The following is a 19,607-nucleotide window of genomic DNA, read 5'->3' on the forward strand; positions in this document are numbered from 1 at the left end:
GTGCAAGCATCGTTAGCAAATGATTGAAGATTGCTTTCCACCCTAGAGTTCTAAATTTGTTTGATTTTATGCACATGTGCATTATTTGTCAACACCATCTCATTTAATTCCACAATATCACCTTTTGCATTCCATGTTTAAAGTTTGAATGTTTGTTAGTTGCTCATAATCTTGATAATCTTAAATCCCTTGCTGCATTGTGACATCAGCAAACTGATGTGTTCAACAGTATTTTAGCCCGTATCTTCAGCATTAGAAATCTCATGCTACAGAATAAATGTGTATGCTCATTAGCTTCTGGGATTCTACATGCATGTATTATTGTTTTGTTTCCAAGTATGTTGGCTTAGTAGCTGGTGTAGGGTAGTGGCGAAGAGGCTGAGCTGCAAATCAGGACTTCCTTGCTTTGAATCTTGACTCTGCCATGAATTCCCTTAATAGCCTTAGGCAAGTCATTCCACGCAGTCTGGCTCTCCAGCTGCAACAGGGGGATAATAATACCTACCTTACAGGGTTGTTGTAAAGATTACATCAAGGTAATACATGTGAAGTGTTTCAGATACTATTATTATTATTATTATTAAGATCACTTCAGGGATTCTGCTACCCAGAAGTCTAACTGATAACTAGTGATGATATTAGAGGAACTTGCAGAAATGAATCATAGTGGCTGACATCCTAATAAAGCGTGCATATAAGAAGGAACTGTGGGGATGTGGCTGGGGTCCTTGCACAACTCTCTCAGACCCTCTATGTGTGCGCTGAAATGCAAATGGGCAAAACTTCCCAGTTCTGCCCATGAGCTTTAGGAGAAGAAACAAAATCTCTAAGAATTGTTTTAATTTTTGATGGCTGTGTGTCTATAAATTCTAAAACATTTCATATACTGCTTTCCCATAGAAACGCTCAAAGGGCCAGGTGCTGTTTGACAAAGTGTGTGAACACTTGAATCTCTTGGAGAAAGATTACTTTGGACTAACCTACAGAGACATGGAAAACCAAAAGGTAAAATTAGCCAAGAATCTAGGAAATTCATGAAATAAACTTAAAATAGGTTGGATTTTTGACAGCTTCTTCTAACAACCTAGATGATTGAAACTGTAAGTGTGAAGATCATCAGTTTTCAAAACTGTTTCTTACCAACTGTTCAGAAGTAAAATTATTTTTATTATGTAAGTATAGCTGCATGTAATTTTAATTTTTTTTTTTAATGCTACAAAACAGGACACTGTTTTACTGATCTGTTTTTATGTTACTGAAGAGGCAGGATAAGTTTAACAGGTGTATATGTTCTTTCTGATTTATTTCAGATGCCACCTGAATTATTTTAAAAACTTAGTTCCCACATACATTGTGTTACTTAATCTAATTCAGTGTTAATGCTGTGTCACAGAAGCTGATTATGGCTACTAGTTTCTGCTCAAGACGCTTTTTTGTTTGGCACTGTTTGAAACCTGATGCGGATACACAAAGGTTAGGGGCTTATGAATATGCATTACCCATAGTGAAGTTGACTAAGGAAGGAAAGTGCTTGCACACACAAAAAAGAGCAATCTTCCTATTGCCATCTTCCCATTGCCCTTCCAGTTTGTCCTGGCAGCACACAGCCTCCAAGGAGGAAATGGTAGTCCAGGCTTGGCACATGTGTTGGGTGGGGTGGCATCATGAAGGAACTTGTACTTCTGCAGGTAATGCAGATTGTTGGCTAGTGAATTCTAAGTGGAAAATGCAGAGGGTACGGAATGTTTGGGCTAACTAATATCCTTCTGTAATTCATACAGTCGACTATGTCTGCTTGCAGCTTTACTTTTCTCACTGCCGCCTGTCATAGACGAAAGATACAAAATAAATGTTCTTAGATCTACTTCTTAACATACAGCTTAGTTGGCACTATACATTGTTATGTAAGCCATGCTTTGGAGGAGAACATGGCACAACTACAATGGACTGAGTCTTCCACTTGACACAGCAGCAGCCCTTTTCACTCTATGTATCATATTAAATATACTTTATATATATATTAGGGGGTGCCAGAGATTTCAAAACAGTTATCCTGCATCCCACATGCATATAAATGGGCTTGCAGCATAACGACCATAAATATAATACTGCGTGCATTTAAGTATGTGCAGCACCCATACAATCATCTTTTAAAGACCGTATGATTATTCCCATATATCAGACTGGGAGCTGAGGCTCAGAGAATAGTTGCTTGCCTCTGGTCACCTTGTGAGATCATGGCCGAGGTGAGATTTTGACTGCAGACTTTGCAGCTCACATGTATTCTGAGCTACTACACCAACTTCCAGTGTTCACTTATTTTTGGTAACCAAGCATATATTGGGCATGTTCCAGTCAAAGCTAATCACTTTTCCTCTATTGATTTAAACTGAAGTGCTTAAGCTTATGTTTACCTCTCTCCCTCTGAAAAAGTACATAACTTTGGCTGGACCGTTGCATTTTTACTTTGTTTCATTTACTAATATTAAAATTAGGAACATAGGAAGCTGCCTTATATGGAGTTAGACCATTAGTCCATTTAGCTTAGTATTGTCTGCACAGACTGGCAGTGGCTTCTCCAAGGTTTCAGGCAGGATATTAAAATGCAGTGTCTACACATCTGATTAAAATGTTTAAAATACTTCTTTCCAGAATTGGTTGGACCCAGCCAAGGAAATAAAAAAGCAGATCCGAAGTAAGTTGTAATCATTTATTTATTTTAGAGAACTGTGTATCATGCTAAAATTATTGTTAAATAATTTTATTAAGTTAATTTTAAAAAATTTATTAAGTTAAATAAAATTACGTGAGGAAGGCAAAAGGATTATAGCTCACTTTAATAGAAACAAGTGAATATGGGTATATACTACTGAGTAAACCAAATGGGTTGATGATGCACTCACTGCTACAGTGGACAAGCTCAAGCTGAACCTAACTTTTCAGTGTACTCATGATGACTGCAAGTTTTGAAGATAGTCATCTGGAAGTGCCCTTAAAAAGAAAACATGTTCAAGACATGAATGGCTACTGATTCCCTATGTGGAGCTGGCCAACTTGTTCAGGCTTGGTGGTTTTACTCTAGCATCCATCTGTTTGTGAACTGGGTCACAGCAAATCATGTAAAGCAAGAACATGCTCTGAAGTGCTCTGCTTTTCTGACTAAAGTGGAAGGGGCAGGTGACAGCTGAATCAATAGCAACTCACAAATCTGATTTGTGTTGATTTTGAGCTGAGCATTGCCAGTTTCCCATGCAAACTTGGAAGAAGTGCTGCCTATGCCAAAAGTACTATGCAAGAGATGTTCTGCTTCTGAACTGTGCCTCACAGTGACCAGCAGGTGATCTTGGTGGGGCCATGAGAAATCATCTGGTGTACTTTTTTCTCCATCAGTTGAGGTCTAGCATAGCTCATGTTACATTTAGACATGTACTAAAAGACTGCTGTAAGAATCAAGCTGTAAGGATGTACTATGATAGCGGAAATGAATCTCATTAAAAGACCAAAAACTAAAAGTAGTTGGGTTGAAGGAAATGTGAAGTCCATTCATCTATCTGATTGTTTAAGGATTTTGAGTTTCAAAAATCAAAATACCAAAATATGTGGCAGTAGATAATCATTTAAATTTGTCTTGGTAAATAAATGCTGCACAGTATAGAGTTTTCTTAATATACCATTTTAGGATTATTATGTTATATTTGAAGGATTCCAGAGCACTTTTTAAAGGTGTACTTTTGTTCATGGAAACATAATAGCTATTATGATAAGTGCTTATCCACACATTCCTTTTAAATCATGGATACATGGTTCTGTGGATTATACCCCACAACCTGTACATTCTTCTGGAATGGTTTTATGTCTCATTGACAATGTAAGATACTTTGAATCTAGTTATTTGGAACTAGTTGTGTGTTTATTTGGATGCTAGCCAGCATCATTTAACAGCTGTTTAAGTACAGTGTACTTCCAGGTAAATCCGTTGTATCTTTCAAAAGTAAAGTTACAAGTTGAAATTACCTTATACTGCTGTATTGGAACAGCTGGCCTAAAAGTACTTGAATCAGTTGTCCAGTAGCATGCATAGCATGATGGACAATTGCACCACCTTTACATATGTTCACCTGAGCACATTTTGTGTTTTTAAATGTAGGTTACCTCTGTAGCAAAATTCTGGTGTGGGAAGTAACTACTTCCATTTTATCATTTCAACTGTATGTTAAATGATCTTTTACTGTATAAAAAGTATTAATTGGTCAATTTTATGAGATGTATTATTAGTGAAAAAAGCATAACATTCACAGGAATAAAAATACCTAAGCTCAGCCAGAAACACTGAAAATGTTGTTTCCTGTTCGTTAAAACTGCTGATTTGGGCCACTGCAAGAATTAGAGATGTGCCAAATGTTTTAAGCTTGAAATGTTTCGAGAGTTCCAAGCTTGAAACAAAACACCCTTAAAATAAAGGGATGTTTGGAACTCAAAACAAAATAACTCTGTTTGAAAGTCAAAGATTTTGAGCACCATTTTGGAGGGTTATTTTTCTGGGAAGAATAGGTCTACTGATTGGGGTCGGCAGGTAGGTAGACCAAGCCTCTGCTCCGGCATTAGCATGTCAGCCCACCTCGGCAGACTGGTCTACCCACCGCATGAGGCGGGTAGGTCAGGCCTCTGCCCCAGACTTAGCAAAGTGGCCTGCCTCGGAGGTCTGGTGTACTGAGTAGACCAGTCCTCCAAGGCAGGCCGATGTGCGAAGTCTGGGGCAGAGGTCTGGTGTACTCGTTGGCTTGGCTGTTGTTTCGATGAAACATTTTGGGCATTTTGCATTTCATGTCAAGCTTGAAACGAACACAAAATCCATTTTCATGTACATCCCTAGCAAAAATGATCAACTAAAACATCTGACTTAACCTGTAGGAGTGATCTTCATATATCTTCCTTGTAGTTTTAAAACTGATATTTCCGTAAGTAACATTGGCATTCAAGTTGCTTTCTAATCCATAAAATAAATTGGTCATGTAAAAACATATTGGTTCTTCCCTTTTCCCTTTTAAATGTACTTTGGAAACCTAAAAGTACTCTGAATAAACCAGATATCGAAGTTACTAAATTTAAGAGGTGGAGTTTTGGTGGGTTTTTTTCTCCAGATTTAATATAATTCTTATATTTGCAATTTGTTGAGGTAAACAGATGTCCATGTTCTTTCTCAGTAACACTTCACAGATAAAATGTTTTCCAGTGGCCAAGTGTCTAGAAGCAATTATATGTTGTAGCAATTTTCCATCTGGAATAAAAATACTGTTTCTGGTTCACAAATGTTTATTCATAGGATGAGTAGCATAACTGTTAGAAACATAACCATGTCATACAATATTGTAAGTGCTTAAAAATTTATTTCCTCTCTACAAAATTTCTGCAACTTCTGTTTTTCTACTGTGAATAACAGTATTTATTTCACTTTAAACCTGATTATGAATGCTTGCCGTTAACTGAGTTGAACTGTTTGTACAGCTAGATGCATGAGCAGCTATTCTGCACTTTTAAAATCAATTTATGCAGTCAAAAATGTGTAGAATTAGTTATTTCTGTTGTCAAAAACAAAGCTTGTACCAGTATCTAACAGAATTTGGCCAAAAGTACATACGGTATTCTAAAAAGCAAACATGGATTGGGTCTCATTCAGTATGACTCAGTATACTTAAATCCATATAACAGTGTTGGTTTGTTTCTCTCTTGTTCTTCCTAAAACAGATGAATGTAATTGAAACATTTTTCAGAGGTATTCAGGGATTTCTTATTTGGGATTAGTTAAGACAGTTGATCAACTACAGTTTAGAATTCTGACTATACTGAACAAAATAAGAGATTTGTGCAAACAGATGTCTCTAAGGGTAGACTAAGAAAGACAATGATGTTCTTTATGTGTCAGAAGTTCATCCATGTAGATAATATTCTAGGCCCTAGAGGGTGGAACCTGCAGGAAATTTGTAGGAAATTGGATGTACATTGTACTGTCGTGATTAGCATGGCACGGCCCATTTTTTCTCAAGCACATCAAGGTTTTAGAAATAGGACTTGACATGTCTTCAACATGTATATTCATCACTATATGCTCATCTTAAATAGTTAAATATAGGATGTTATAAAATTGAAAACTCCTTTTAAAAAAAGGATCTGTTTACATAGTTTCTGCAAGACCGAAGATATATGCTGTTTTAATTTGTATTACATAAAACATTTATGCTTTTTGCTTTTACTAGACGAAATATTCTTGGTCCAAGACAAAGTTTAAGGGAATAGACACTGTATTCGTTCATTTGAAAAAGTTAATATTAAAACTTAAATTTGGTTGACCATGTGATTTCCAGCCTGGGGTTATATCCAAAGAACTACAAGAACAAAGAAGCTCAAGGAACTTGCTGCCCCTTCTTCCTCAGTACAGCATCCTGGGCTCCCAAAAAGCTGCTGCTGGGGGCTAGGGGGCCCTTGGAAATAGCATGGCATGTGGACTTCAGGGAAGAGAGGAATCTAACAAAATTGGGTGAAGGCACCTTGCCTGAGCAGAGCTCCCACTTATGCTAGGTACTTTTGCTCAGTTTTGGCAGGCTGCCCATGCCTTTGCAGGGACAAAAGAGCAAATAATGTTTTGCCCGAAGCCAGGATTGGAGGTGGGGAATTCCTGTGGGTGCTGGAGGGAAGGGGAGAGGTGAGTGAACCTGAGCTTCTGACTGTTGATTCGCATAATGCCAAACCATGCTAAACTTCCTTGTGTGTTCAGTTTTCCAGTCATATAGAAACTCATGCTAATAACGTTTTTCAAAAAATCCCCCTTGTCCAAAACACTTGTATAAAAGTGAATAAATTCCAAGGCCTCTGAATTGATAACTCAGCAGAGTTACTAACAAAGGAACTGCGTGCACACCGTTGGCTCTCCCCCCCCCCCCCCCGGGCTACAGCTCCCATGACAGATGAAGCAAGGCAAACCACTTTGAATACTAACTGCAACTTGCCTCATTTGTTAGGGTGAAAATTACAAAGGAAGCTTATCTCTGAGCCTAACCTACTTCACAGGATTGTTGTTTGGGTAAAATATAACCATATACACTGTTCTGGGATCGTTGGAGGAAGAGCATCTATAAATGTAGAAATTAAATATTTTCTAGTTCCCTTGCACATACGTGAATGGTCGATTTTGGATTGCTCTAACAAAGTGAAAGTGAAAACCATCTTCAACGCCATAAGTGGATTGGCTTGCTTAGATTAAAATAATATGAATTGGATGAGTTTGGGAGTTCTGTTCTCATTTAGAATATAGTTAAAAGCATAAATTATTTATTTTGGATGCATACTAGTTCTTTCCATGAACATCACGTTGCCTGAAGGCCACTTTAAAACTAGATTCTTTTAGCTGAGACATTCAACGAGCCTTCTGGTGTGGTAGCTCACAGTCATCGTTTGCTACTACTATGTGATTGTTTCAGTGCCACCACAAGACATGCCTGCTTGGGTTGAATTGGCTATTGTGTGGCATGTATCAAATTGTTGGGCACAAAGTCTTCACTACATGTAGTAGCTACCTACACTTGATGCCATTTGGTATTTGTGCAAAACAGTCCCACCAAACTGTTCAAAGGCCCCATCCGATGATACTATGTAAAAGATGGACCTGGTTCACCACCACCACCCCCGCCCCATTCAATTCTGTCCATTAACTGGGGACTTACTTTACAGGTGAAACTCGAAAAATAAGAATATCGTGCAAAAGTTCATTAATTTCAGTAATGCAAATTAAAAGGTGAAACTGATATATGAGATAGACGCATTACATGCAAAGCGAGATAAGTCAAGCCTTAATTTGTTATAATTGTGATGACCATGGCGTACAGCTCATGAGAACCCCAAATCCACAATCCCAGAAAACTAGAATATTGTGAAAAGGTTCAACAGTCTAGGCTCCAGGTGTCCCACTCCAATCAGCTAATCAATCCATAACACCTGCAAAGGGTTCCTGAGCCTTTAAATGGTCTCTCAGTCTGGTTCATTAGGAATCACAATCATGGGAAAGACTGCTGACTTGACAGTTGTGCAGAAAACCATCATTGACACCCTCCATAAGGAGGGAAAGCCTCAAAAGGTAATTGCAAAAGAAGTTGGATGTTCCCAAAGTGCTGTATCAAAGCACATTAATAGAAAGTTGTGTGGAAGGGGAAAGTGTGGAAGAAAAAGGTGCACAAGCAGCAGGGATGACCGCAGCCTGGAGAGGATTGTCAGGAAAAGGCCATTCAAAAGTGTTGGGGACTTTCACAAGGAGTGGACTGAGGCTGGAGTGAGTGCATCAAGAGCCACCACACACAGACGGATCCTGGACATGGGCTTCAAATGTTGTATTCCTCTTGTCAAGCCGCTCCTGAACAACAAACAACGTCAGAATCGTCTTACCTGGGCTCAAGAAAAAAAGAACTGGTCTGTTGCTCAGTGGTTCAAAGTCCTCTTTTCTGATGAGAGCAACTTTTGCATCTCATTTGGAAACCAAGGACCCAGAGTCTGGAGGAAGAATGGAGAGGCACACAATGCAAGATGCTTGAAGTCCAGTGTGAAGTTTCCACAGTCTGTGTTGATTTGGGGAGCCATGTCATCTGCTGGTGTTGGTCCACTGTGCTTCATTAAGTCCAGGGTCAATGCAGCCGTCTATCAGGAGATTTTGGAGCACTTCATGCTTCCTTCCGCAGACGAGCTGTATGGGGATGCTGACTTCATTTTCCAGCAGGACTTGGCACCTGCCCACACTGCCAAAAGTACCAAAACCTGGTTCAATGTCCATGGGATTACTGTGCTTGATTGGCCAGCAAACTCGCCTGACCTGAACCCCACAGAGAATCTATGGGGCATTGCCAAGAGAAGGATGAGAGACATGAGACCAAACAATGCAGAAGAGCTGGAGGCCGCTATTGAAGCATCCTGGTCTTCCATAACACCTCATCAGTGCCACAGGCTGATAGCAACCATGCCACGCCGCATTGAGGCAGTAATTGCTGCAAAAGGGGCCAAACCAAGTACTGAATACATATGCATGCTTATACTTTTCAGAGGTCCGATATTGTTCTATTCTTCAATCCTTGTCTTCTTGGTTCCATGTAATATTCTAATTTTCTGGGATTGTGGATTTGGGGTTCGCATGAGCTGTACGCCATGATCATCACAATTATAACAAATTAAGGCTTGACTTATCTCGCTTTGCATGTAATGCGTCTGTCTCATATATCAGTTTCACCTTTTAATTTGCATTACTGAAATTAATGAACTTTTGCATGATATTCTAATTTTTTGAGTTTCACCTGTATTTGTAAAGGATCAATTTTTCCTCAGGTGCTTCATTGCATTTGATTACTTGTGTGCCTTCACACCGTTCTTACAATTCCACAGAATATATCCTCAGTATTGTTGCTTTAAAACTAAACTGGTTGCTGAAAAAGAATAAGTCACTTGAAATATAAATAAATAAAATATATATAGCATATCCATTACTAATCCCATGTGTGGCAGCTCTCGCTAGAGTTCACAAGCAAGCTGCCAACAACAGGGTAAGAGGAAAGCGGTGGCACTGGAGGTGAGGCAGGAAACAAAATGGCAGGGGACAAAATGGCGGCATGGGTGGGGCGAGAAAACCGTGGTGGCAGGTGGGGCACAAAAATGTCAGCAGGAGGGCGGCACTGTTCCCTCTAAGGCATGCACATGGTTACAAGTTTTTGGATGTCTGCTCAGTTCATTTTAGATCCCACTTAGGTTGAATCAGGATGGCCCCATTCTGAATGCACATGCACACACACTGCCTTGATACTGTCACCCAACACAAAACTCCTTCCACACAGATATGAAACAAATTAGAGGGACCATTGGAGGGAGGGCAGGGGAAGAAAGTGGTGGTGGGTGGGCAGGGGAAGAAAATGGTGATGGAAGGGTGGGGGAAGAAATCAGCAGTGGGTGGGCGGGAGAAACTAGAGGTGCAGATGCTCTGCACTCGTCCCAGCTAGTTAATATAACATTGCTTAATCCTAAGGTTTTCAGGGCAAGGGACCTTTACACTTTCCTTTGTCTTTATCATGAGCACAATTGGACAGGGTTTGTGCTGAGAGAGCACTCTGGAAGGTGCTGCTGGTTGTGTTATAGATATAATTGTGTATTTCACTTGGTTATGGGCACAGAGTTTGAAACTGCTGAATATTTAGCTGGCAGGGTTCATTCTTGTCTCTTTTTGTTTCACTTGTGTAAACTGTATCTTGGCCAAGCAAACAAGTTCTTTGCTTACAGTGTTTTATGGGCAATACAGGTAAATTTCTGTTTGCTAAGAACCAAATCTCTGCACTGGAAAAGAAATATCAGTGATGGCTATGGGAGTTTTATGGTAAAAGAAAGCAAAATTTAAACCTTAAAATTTCATTATGAAAGCATAGAAAATAACCCACATAACTAAATAGAGTAGCTATAATTGGGCACAGTGTGCAGGGCCTCCCATTAATCCTTTGTTCTCTTGTAGGTGGTGCTTGGCATTTCTCATTTAATGTGAAATTCTACCCTCCTGATCCTGCCCAGCTTTCTGAAGATATTACAAGGTATTGCAACGCACTCTCCTTAAATTGGTTCTGAAAAGTATTATTATTATTATGAAGATATTACAAGGTATTGCAACACACTCTCCTTAAATTGGTCCTGAAAAGTATTATTATTATTAGTAGTAGTAGTTACCATTTACCAACTGTCATACTTCTGTTTTCTGGTGTTCATTATTTACCATCATGATGGTAGCTGGTGATAAGTGAAGTGGTTCCACCACCACCCTGCACTGAGCCAAACACCACTTGAAATTCATACCTACTTCAGAATTGGCTTGGTTCAGTGCCCTTGTGGGCAGAGACAGTGGTGTTGAGAGGTGCCCTTTGTGACACAGAGACATATTGCAATGGGGAGGCTCAGAAACTGTGAAGTTTAAGTTCCCCTGGTTCAGTTGAACCAGAAGGAACTGTAAACTACAGTTATTCAGGCTCATCAACCGTAATGGATGGTTTGGAACATGCTTGGAAACCTCCATTACTGCCAGGGAACTGGAGAAGTCTCTAGCCCTCCTCACTGGTTTCCTTAAAGTTCTCCCTTCAGGGTAATTCGGGAAGGGGAAGACAATGATAACAGTAAAGGTCTTGTGAAAGTAGACAGTGGACAGAGATGGCTTCCAGACATTTTTTGAGGCGCTTCACACAAGCAGTGTGAAGCGCTGGGGGGAGGATTGCGGTGGGAGTGGCTTTGACCTGCTCTCCCCGCAGACGATCACAAACCTGTCGCTGGGCGGGCGGATCACCTGCCCAGATGAGCGGTGGCTGGACTCTGACATTCGTGTGCCTTACCACATCTCGCCCGGCAGCTCCAGGGGTCGGATGAAGGAAAGCACTGCCGCACAGTGCCCCACTCCCTGGAGCCCCAGTAATGCACTGTGCAAGTGTAAGTGCGCAGTGCATTACTGGGAGTCCCCTCCCCCCAAGTGTGTTCACCGTGGCTGCAAGCAGCCACAGCAGACACACGACCAAAAAAACGAGGTTAATGGAGCGCTCACTCTGTTAACCTCTTTTAAGAGAGTGGCTACACAAGCAGGCTTGCCGCTGTGGGGCCACCAGGCTTGCCCTCGAGCCCATTGGTTCTCACGAGCTGCAGAAACTGGTTCCTGCTGGTTGTGAGAATAGCTTCAAAATCTTCAATAAATCCTTTAGCTTTATCTGACACCAAATGGCAAATTTCCATACGAACTTCACTTGCTTGTGAATTTCTGGAACTTGTATTTACATTTAGGATTCTCTGAGCCTATTCTCACGACAGCTCGAAAGCGGACTAAGGGAGCCCAACCCGCTTTCGAGCGGTTGTGTGGAGCACTGGGAGCTGCACAGCTCCCGGCTGCTAGCCCAGGTAAATCCACCCTCCCTCCCCCGTTAAATGAGGTTAGCGGAGCTGACGCCACGCTGTGGCGACCTGTGAGTAGACTCCTGACCGGGAGGCAACAGCAAACTTACCAGCCTCAGAGGTCTCTCCAGAGTGCCCCATGCACTTGCGCTGGGACTTGCGGGGCTGGGTGGCCCCCAATCCCCACCCTTACTGACTCTGTGATGGAGCTGGAAATCGTGTGGGCGGCCTAGCCACTTGTGTGCAGGGAGAGCGGGCTTGACCAAACTGCTTATGTGGAGAGCCTCCAAGTGTTAAACTGAGTATGGGAATGCTTTGTGTATGTATGTGAAGGTGTTTTTAATCTGTTGCAGGTACTACCTCTGCTTACAGTTGAGAGATGACATAGTTTCTGGACGGCTGCCATGTTCTTTTGTTACACTTGCACTCTTGGGCTCCTACACAGTTCAGTCAGAACTTGGAGATTATGATCCTGATGAATATGGAAGTGATTATGTCAGTGAATTTCGCTTTGCACCAAACCATACTAAAGAACTCGAAGACAAAGTAATAGAGCTTCACAAAAGCCATAGGTGAGATAAGCGGGGGTGAGGAGGGGATAAATATAATACAGCTCCTTGAATCTGAGGCTCATTCAAGAAAAGTTGTTAAATTTTGACATACTTCTTGAGGAAAAAATAAAATGAATATACATTTAATCTAAAAATAGGCAGTGGTATGAAATCTTATGACCTCTCAGTTGAATTATCCTAAATAATATATGCATTTTTCAGAGGGATGGGGAGATAATATTTTTTAATTCATTGGTGAACTGTTGGGTTGTTTTTTTAAATTAAATGTTTTTAATTAAATGGCGAACTGTTTTCACTGATTGTCTTTAGGGGGATGACACCTGCAGAAGCTGAGATGCATTTCCTGGAGAATGCAAAAAAATTGTCCATGTATGGAGTAGATCTACACCATGCCAAGGTACAGACAATAGATCTATATAGATTCACATTATGGGCCTAGTTAAGTTGCTTTTTAACAAGTAATATTTTATTCTATACTGTTTATTCTTATTTCACACTAGTGAATCCTCCAATTTATTGCATGTATTATGATGCACTTATGACAAAATAAAAAGAATACTAAAATACTCTTAACTAAATTAGGACCTAATCTGATCTGTGTAATATTTTGTTGTAGTTCTGAATTTCAGTTTTGCCCTTGCACTGGATCAGGCTTTGGCACTGCTGAGCCAACAAAGCCTGGGTGTAGCACAGCTGCATGGGTTCGGGAGAGTGGGAGGGCCATTGGTGGCCCATTGTGCAACATCCACAGAACTGTGGTGCTTGGGCAAAACTGTGCCAACTAAACACTAAAGGAAAGGGGAAATACATATTGGTATAGGTAACAGTGGCAAGCTGGAAACGTGCTCTCTATCATTGTTCCATTTGCCTAATAAGGGATGCCACTTCGGAAGCAGTGGAACAAGTTTCAGATTGTGTCACAACAGCTTAATCTTATAAGGTTGAGTGCAGAACATAAGAACAGCCCTGCTGGATCAGGCCCAGGAAGGCCCATCTAGTCCAGCATCCTGTTTCACACAGCGGCCCACCAGATGCCACTGGGAGCCTACAGGCAGGAGTTGAGGGCATGCCCTCTCTCCTGCTGTTACTCCCCTGCAACTGGTATTCAGAGGCATTCTGCATCTGAGGCTGGAGGTGGCCTATAGCCCTCAGACTAGTAGCCGTTGATAGATCTCTCTTCCATGAAGTTATCCAAAGCCCTCTTAAAGCCATCCAGGTTGTTGACTGTCATCACATATCGTGGAAGAGAATTCCATAAGTTGATTATGTGTTGTGTAAAAAAGTACTTCCGTTTATTGGTTCTAAGTTTCCTGGCAATCAATTTCATGGGATGACCCCGGGATCTAGTGTTATGTGAGATGGAGAAGAATTTCTCTCTATCCACCTTCTCCACACCATGCATAGACCTCTATCATGTCTCCCCTCAGTCATCTTTTTTCTAAATTAAAAAGCCCCAGGTGTTGTAGTCTGGCCTCATAAGGAAGGTGCTCTAGACCAGGGATTCTCAATGTGTGGGTCCCCAGATGTAATTGGACTTCAACTCCCATAATTCTCAACCAAAGGCCACTGGGGCTGGGGATTATGGGAGTTGAAGTCCAATAACATCTGAGGACCCACACGTTGAGAAACCCTGCTCTAGACCCCTGATCATCTTGGTTGCCGTCTTCCACACATTATCCAGTTCTACAATGTCCTTCTTTAGATGTGGTGACCAGAATTGTATGCAGTACTCCAAGTGTGGCTGCACCATAGTTTTGTATAAGGGCATTAGAATATTAGCCGTTTTGTTTTTCAGTCCCCTTCCTAATGATCCCTAGCATGGAATTGGCCTTTTTCACAGCTGCCGCACATTGCTTCAGCATTTTAGACCAGCTGTACACAACGACCCCAAGATCTCTCTCCTGGTCAGTCACCAACAGCTGAGATCCCATCAGCGTATACTTGAAGTCGGGGTTTTTCATCCCAGTGTGCATCACCTTACACTTGCCAACATTGAACCAAACTTGCCATTTTGTCACCCACTCACCTAGTTTGGAGAGATCCTTTTGGAGCTCCTCACAATCTGTTTTGGATTTCACTACCTAAAGGAGTTTGTTATAGGTTTGTTAGCTAAAAGAGTCTGCAAATTTGGCCACCTCACTGCTTACCACTGCTTCTAGATCATTTATGAATGAATTAAAAAGCACCGGTCCTAGTATAGATCCCTGGGGGACCTCACTTCTTACTTCCCTCCATTGTGAAAACTCTCCATTTATACCTACCTTCTGTTTCCTTTCCTTCAACCAGTTAGCAATCCACACATGGACTTGTCTTCTTATCCCATGACTGCTAGGTTTCCTCAGGAGTCTTTGATGAGGAACTTTGTCAAAAGCTTTTTGGAAGTCCAGGTATACTATGTCAACTGGATCACCTTGATCCACACACTTGTTGGCACTCTCAAGGAACTCCAAAAGGTTTGTTAGGCAAGATTTACCTTTGTAGAAGCCATGCTGGTTCACTCGCAGCAGGGCCTGTTCTTCTGTGTGCTTTACAATTTTATCTTTGAGAATGTTTTCCATCAATTTGCCTAGAACAGACATTAAGCTAACCAGTCAGTAATTTCCCGGTTCGCCCCTGGATCCCTTTTTGAAAATCTGTGTTACATTTGTTACTTTCCAGTCCTCTGCTACAGAGCCTGATTGCAAGGATAAGTTATATATTTTTGCAAGGAGGTCAGCAATTTCACATTTGAGTTCTTTGAGGACTCTTGGATGGGTGCCATCCGGCTCTGGTGATTTGTTCGTTTTCAGTTTTTCCAGACAGTTTCGAATATCAACTCTTTTTACTTCTATCTGACTCAGTTCTTTAGCCTCCGTCCCTGAAAAGCCTGGTTCAAGAACAGGTATATGCTCAGTATCCTCTGCCATGAAGACAGATGCAAAGAACTCATTTAGCTTCTCTGAAACCTCCATATCCTCCTTAATAATCCCTTTCACTCCCCTATTGTCTAACAGTCCAACTGCCTCCCTGGCAGGTTTCCTGCTTCTGATATATTGAAGGAAGTTTTTGTTATTCCCCTTGATGCTTTTAGCTAAATGTTACTCAAAATCACTTTTTGCCTCCCTTTTTGTCACCTTGCATTTCTTTTGCCAGAGTTTGTGTTCCTTTCTGTTCTCCTCATTTGGGTAGGCCTTCCATTTTCGGAAGGATGTCGTCTTCTCCTCTATGGCTTCCTTGACTTTACCTGTTAGCCATGCTGACATCCTCCTGGACTTAGTGATACCTTTCTTCCTTTTTGGTATACATTCTAATTGGGCTTCTAGTATTGTGGTTTTGAGTACATTCCATGCATTCTGGAGTGACTCTCTTGATTTTCCCTTTCAGTTTTCTTTTCACCATACTCCTCATTTTGGAGAAGTTTCCTCTTCTGAAATTCAAAAAGTCTGTGTTACACTTCGTTGGTGATTCTCTCCCCACATTTATGCCAAATGTGATTGCACTATGGTCAATGTTTCCTAAGAGGTTGATGACACTGGCATCAGGCACCATGTCCTGGGTGCCACTCAGAATTAAGTCCAAGGTCGCCTTTTCTCTGGTTGGTTCCAAGACCAATTGTTCTAGGGCACAGTCATTCAATGTATCTTGCAAGTTGACCTCTTTGTCATGACCTGACTGTGAATTTCCCCAGTCTGTGTGTGGGTAATTGAAGTCATCCATTATTACTCCCCTGCCTCTTCTTGATGCCTCCCTGATTTCCTTCTGCAACTCCCAATCACTGTCAGCTTTTTGATCCGGAGGGCGATAGCACGTCCCCAGTAGCACGTTTCCTTTCAGGCCTTGTATTGTCACCCACAGGGTTTCTGTGGAGGACTCTAGTCTACCTAGGTTTTTTAGCTTGTTAGATTCTATCCCTTGCTTGACATACAGTGCTACTCCACCTCCAAAGCACCCCTCCCTGTCCTTTCTCTAGAGTTTATATCCAGGGATAGCAATATCTCAGTGGTTCTCACTGTTCCACCATGTTTCTGTTATGCCCACTATAGCTATTTCTTCGTTAGCAACCAAGCACTCCAGTTCGCCCATCTTGGCTCGGAGGTTTCTGGCATTGGCATATAAGCACCTATATGCTGAATCTCTTACCTGGTGTATGCTGTCTTTCTTTTGGCTCTGTAATCTCTTTGACCAGCTAGAACAGCCTCCTGTCTGCTCTTTATGTAGTTCTGCTCTGCCCCCTTCTGTTTTACTGGAATCTTTTACATCCTTGCACTTTAAAGGATGGTATTTGCTGATCCAGATACTGCCCAGCTCCCGTTGGCTATTCCCCAGTCGTCATTTTAAAAGCTGCTCTGCAACCTTTTTAATTTTAAGTGCCAACAGTCTGGTTCCATCTTGGTTCAAGTGCAGCCCATCCCTTTTGTACAGGCCTTGCTTGCCCCAAAATGTATCCCAGTGCCTAACAGATCTAAACCCCTTCTCCTGGAATCAACGTCTCATCCACGCATTGAAACCCCTCAGCTCTACCTGTCTTACTGTACCTGCGCGTGGAACAGGTAGCATTTCTGAGAATGCTACTTTGGGGGTCTTGGACTTCAATATGCTACCTATCAGCCAAAATTTGGCTTCCAGGACCTCCCAACTACATTTCCCCACATAGTTGGTGCCGACGTGCACCACAACAGCTGTCTCCTCTCCAGCATTGCATAACAGCCTATCTAGATGCTGCGTGATGTCCGCAACCTTCACACCAAATAGGCAAGTCACCCTGCAGTCAACATGCAGGTCACAAACCCATTTCTCTAATCCTCTAATGATCGTATCACCCACTAGGAGGCCCTCGCCCTCCTTAGGAGTATCCCCTGTGTGAGAGGATATGGGCTCATTGTCCACAGAAGGGGTCCCTTCTAAAGGAGCATTTCCCTCTTCCTCAGACTGATGTCATCTTTCCCTAAGACCTTCATTCTCCCTGACAGCAGAGGAGCTATCAGCCTTGGAGTGAGATGCCTCTACCACGTCCCTGATGGTCTCGTCCACATGTCTCTCTGAGCTTTTCCAGATCCGCCACCTTGGTCTCGAGGGAACGAACCTGTTCCAGGAGCTCCTTGCACCGAACGCACATCCATGACTTCTACTCATGGGGCAAATAGTCATAAATGCGATACTCTGGGAAGTGCCCCCTCTCTTGGCTTTCTATCTTCATAACTGGTTTTGTTGGTTGTTCACAGTATTTGGAGATAATTTATTAGCAAGTTAGGTCTTAGCTGTATTGGTGCTGTTTAAATCTTCAAACTTCCTTTATCAAAAATATGAAAGAGGGAGTAGTACTTACCTTCTCTTCCCACTGGGCTCCTTGTGATCAAGCGGACTTGTTTCAGGCTCCCCCACACACTTCCTACTAAACTTCCACAAAATTCCAATGCCCTGTTTGCTTTCCCTGTTCACTATGCTCTCAGGCCTTCACCCTTGTATTCAAGACCAGCAGACAAACTGACTGTGCTCAGGAATGTGACCCCTCCCACAAGCTGAGGCTGGCACTCGCCTGGAGTGAATCCCCTGCTCAGGCTACTCTTCGGTCAAAGACACAAACACTTCCCCCCAGCCAGAAAACAAAGCCTAGAAAATCTCCAGCCCTAACAGACTAAGTTTCTCCTTCCCCTCTTGTTTTCTTGGTGATTTATTTCTTATTTCTTTGCTGTGTTCTCTTGCTTGATGCCTTCTTTGCAAGAGAAATACAAGCTTGTTGCTTCCTCTTGCTCCTAGACCAGCAGGCAACTGACTCTTCTCTGGAATGCCACTTCCTCCCAGGAAGTAACTAATTCCTCCCAGAAGTCCCAGGCCTGGAACTAGTGGCTAACCTTTCCCCTTATTCTAGCTCTGGAACCTAATTCTGTCCCTTTATGCTGGTGCAGCCTTCAGCACTGCCTGAGCACTGCTGCAAGGGATAGGACCCTTCAGAACAGTCATATTTCATATTTAATTACTGAAGAATACTTCTGTAATTTGCTCCGAAGTAGGCTTTTCTTGGATTTGTCATTTTTAATTAAATTGTGGGCAAGATCCAGTCTAATTTAGTCAAAACTAAACACCATTGAAATAAGTCATTACTAACTAAAGTCCCATTAAATTGAATAGGAATTAGTCCAGATCCTGCCTATTTTTTATAATTATTGAACTAGAACACATTAACAAACCAAGATAAGCTTCATTGTATGATGAAATAGTGACTAACATCCTAACTGTATGTGAGTGTACCAACAGCACACATGCACACTAGCCTCCTAGATACCAAAAGGCATGCACTTTTTGGAGCATGTAGAGCAGAAAGACTTTTGCCTTGCTCCAGAAGCACTCTTTGATGGTGGAAACACATCCCTGAGGGTCGCACAGCCTTCGGGAGTATTTTTCCACAGGTCAAATAGCATTGCCAGAGCAAGGGGAAACCAACAAAAATTGCTACACTCTTGTGCAAGAGTACTCATGCTTAAGAAGTGCGGATCTTAGTGTTGTGTGTGTGCTTTTGTGAGAAGCCCATGTGCACTGTTAGTATGTTTCCCCAGTATGTTTGTCAAAAGCGGCGGTTACTTAATTATGTTTTGTTCACCCCCATGCAAGATATGTGCAGATTTTAGATACTATAGAGTGAAAGCATTCATGTTCTTGGCAAAAAGCCACTCAGCAGGAGGGGAAAAGATAGTGAAGTCAATACTATTGTGAGTGTTTTCATTCTTCATAACATGTTTTCAGAAACTGGGATAAATGTGCACAATAGATGCATGGATTTCAAAAGGCCTTCAGCCAAATTTCCAGAGTATTTCAGAGAAGTGTACATGGCTCACTGAATAAAGGTCTTCTCTTTTATGTTATATTAATTGCCTTTACTGGAATGGGAAACCTGTGTGTGGTTCAGTGGACAGCATTCCACCAGAAGGCATGCTGTGTCCGACCCCCACCCCCAAATCTTTTTGCATATCAGCACAACATCTCAGTGCATGACTAGAGAAGAGCTGGAGTAAGCGTCATCTGTTGTTCTGTTGATGTTTAATATATGATCACTGTGAAATATATATATGTATATATATGTGTATATATATATGTGTGTGTGTGTGTGTGTGTGTGTGTGTG

At 41.8% G+C, this 19,607-nt stretch overlaps 1 protein-coding gene across 17 annotated transcripts in view; it reads left to right on the top strand.

Moving 5' to 3' along the window:
• EPB41L3 (erythrocyte membrane protein band 4.1 like 3) overlaps positions 1-19,607 on the top strand; it is a 219,037-nt gene that overhangs the window by 131,743 nt on the left and 67,687 nt on the right. For all 17 annotated transcript variants that reach the window (XM_053248620.1, XM_053248617.1, XM_053248625.1 and 14 more), the window contains exons 4-8: positions 901-1,005; positions 2,653-2,695; positions 10,529-10,604; positions 12,291-12,509; positions 12,819-12,906. In XM_053248620.1, coding sequence (XP_053104595.1) covers positions 901-1,005; positions 2,653-2,695; positions 10,529-10,604; positions 12,291-12,509; positions 12,819-12,906 — 531 coding nt within the window. The remainder of the gene's footprint in view (positions 1-900; positions 1,006-2,652; positions 2,696-10,528; positions 10,605-12,290; positions 12,510-12,818; positions 12,907-19,607) is intronic.

This window comes from Hemicordylus capensis, chromosome 4 (genome assembly GCF_027244095.1).
Source record: "Hemicordylus capensis ecotype Gifberg chromosome 4, rHemCap1.1.pri, whole genome shotgun sequence".
Classification (NCBI taxonomy): Eukaryota; Metazoa; Chordata; class Lepidosauria; order Squamata; family Cordylidae; genus Hemicordylus; species Hemicordylus capensis.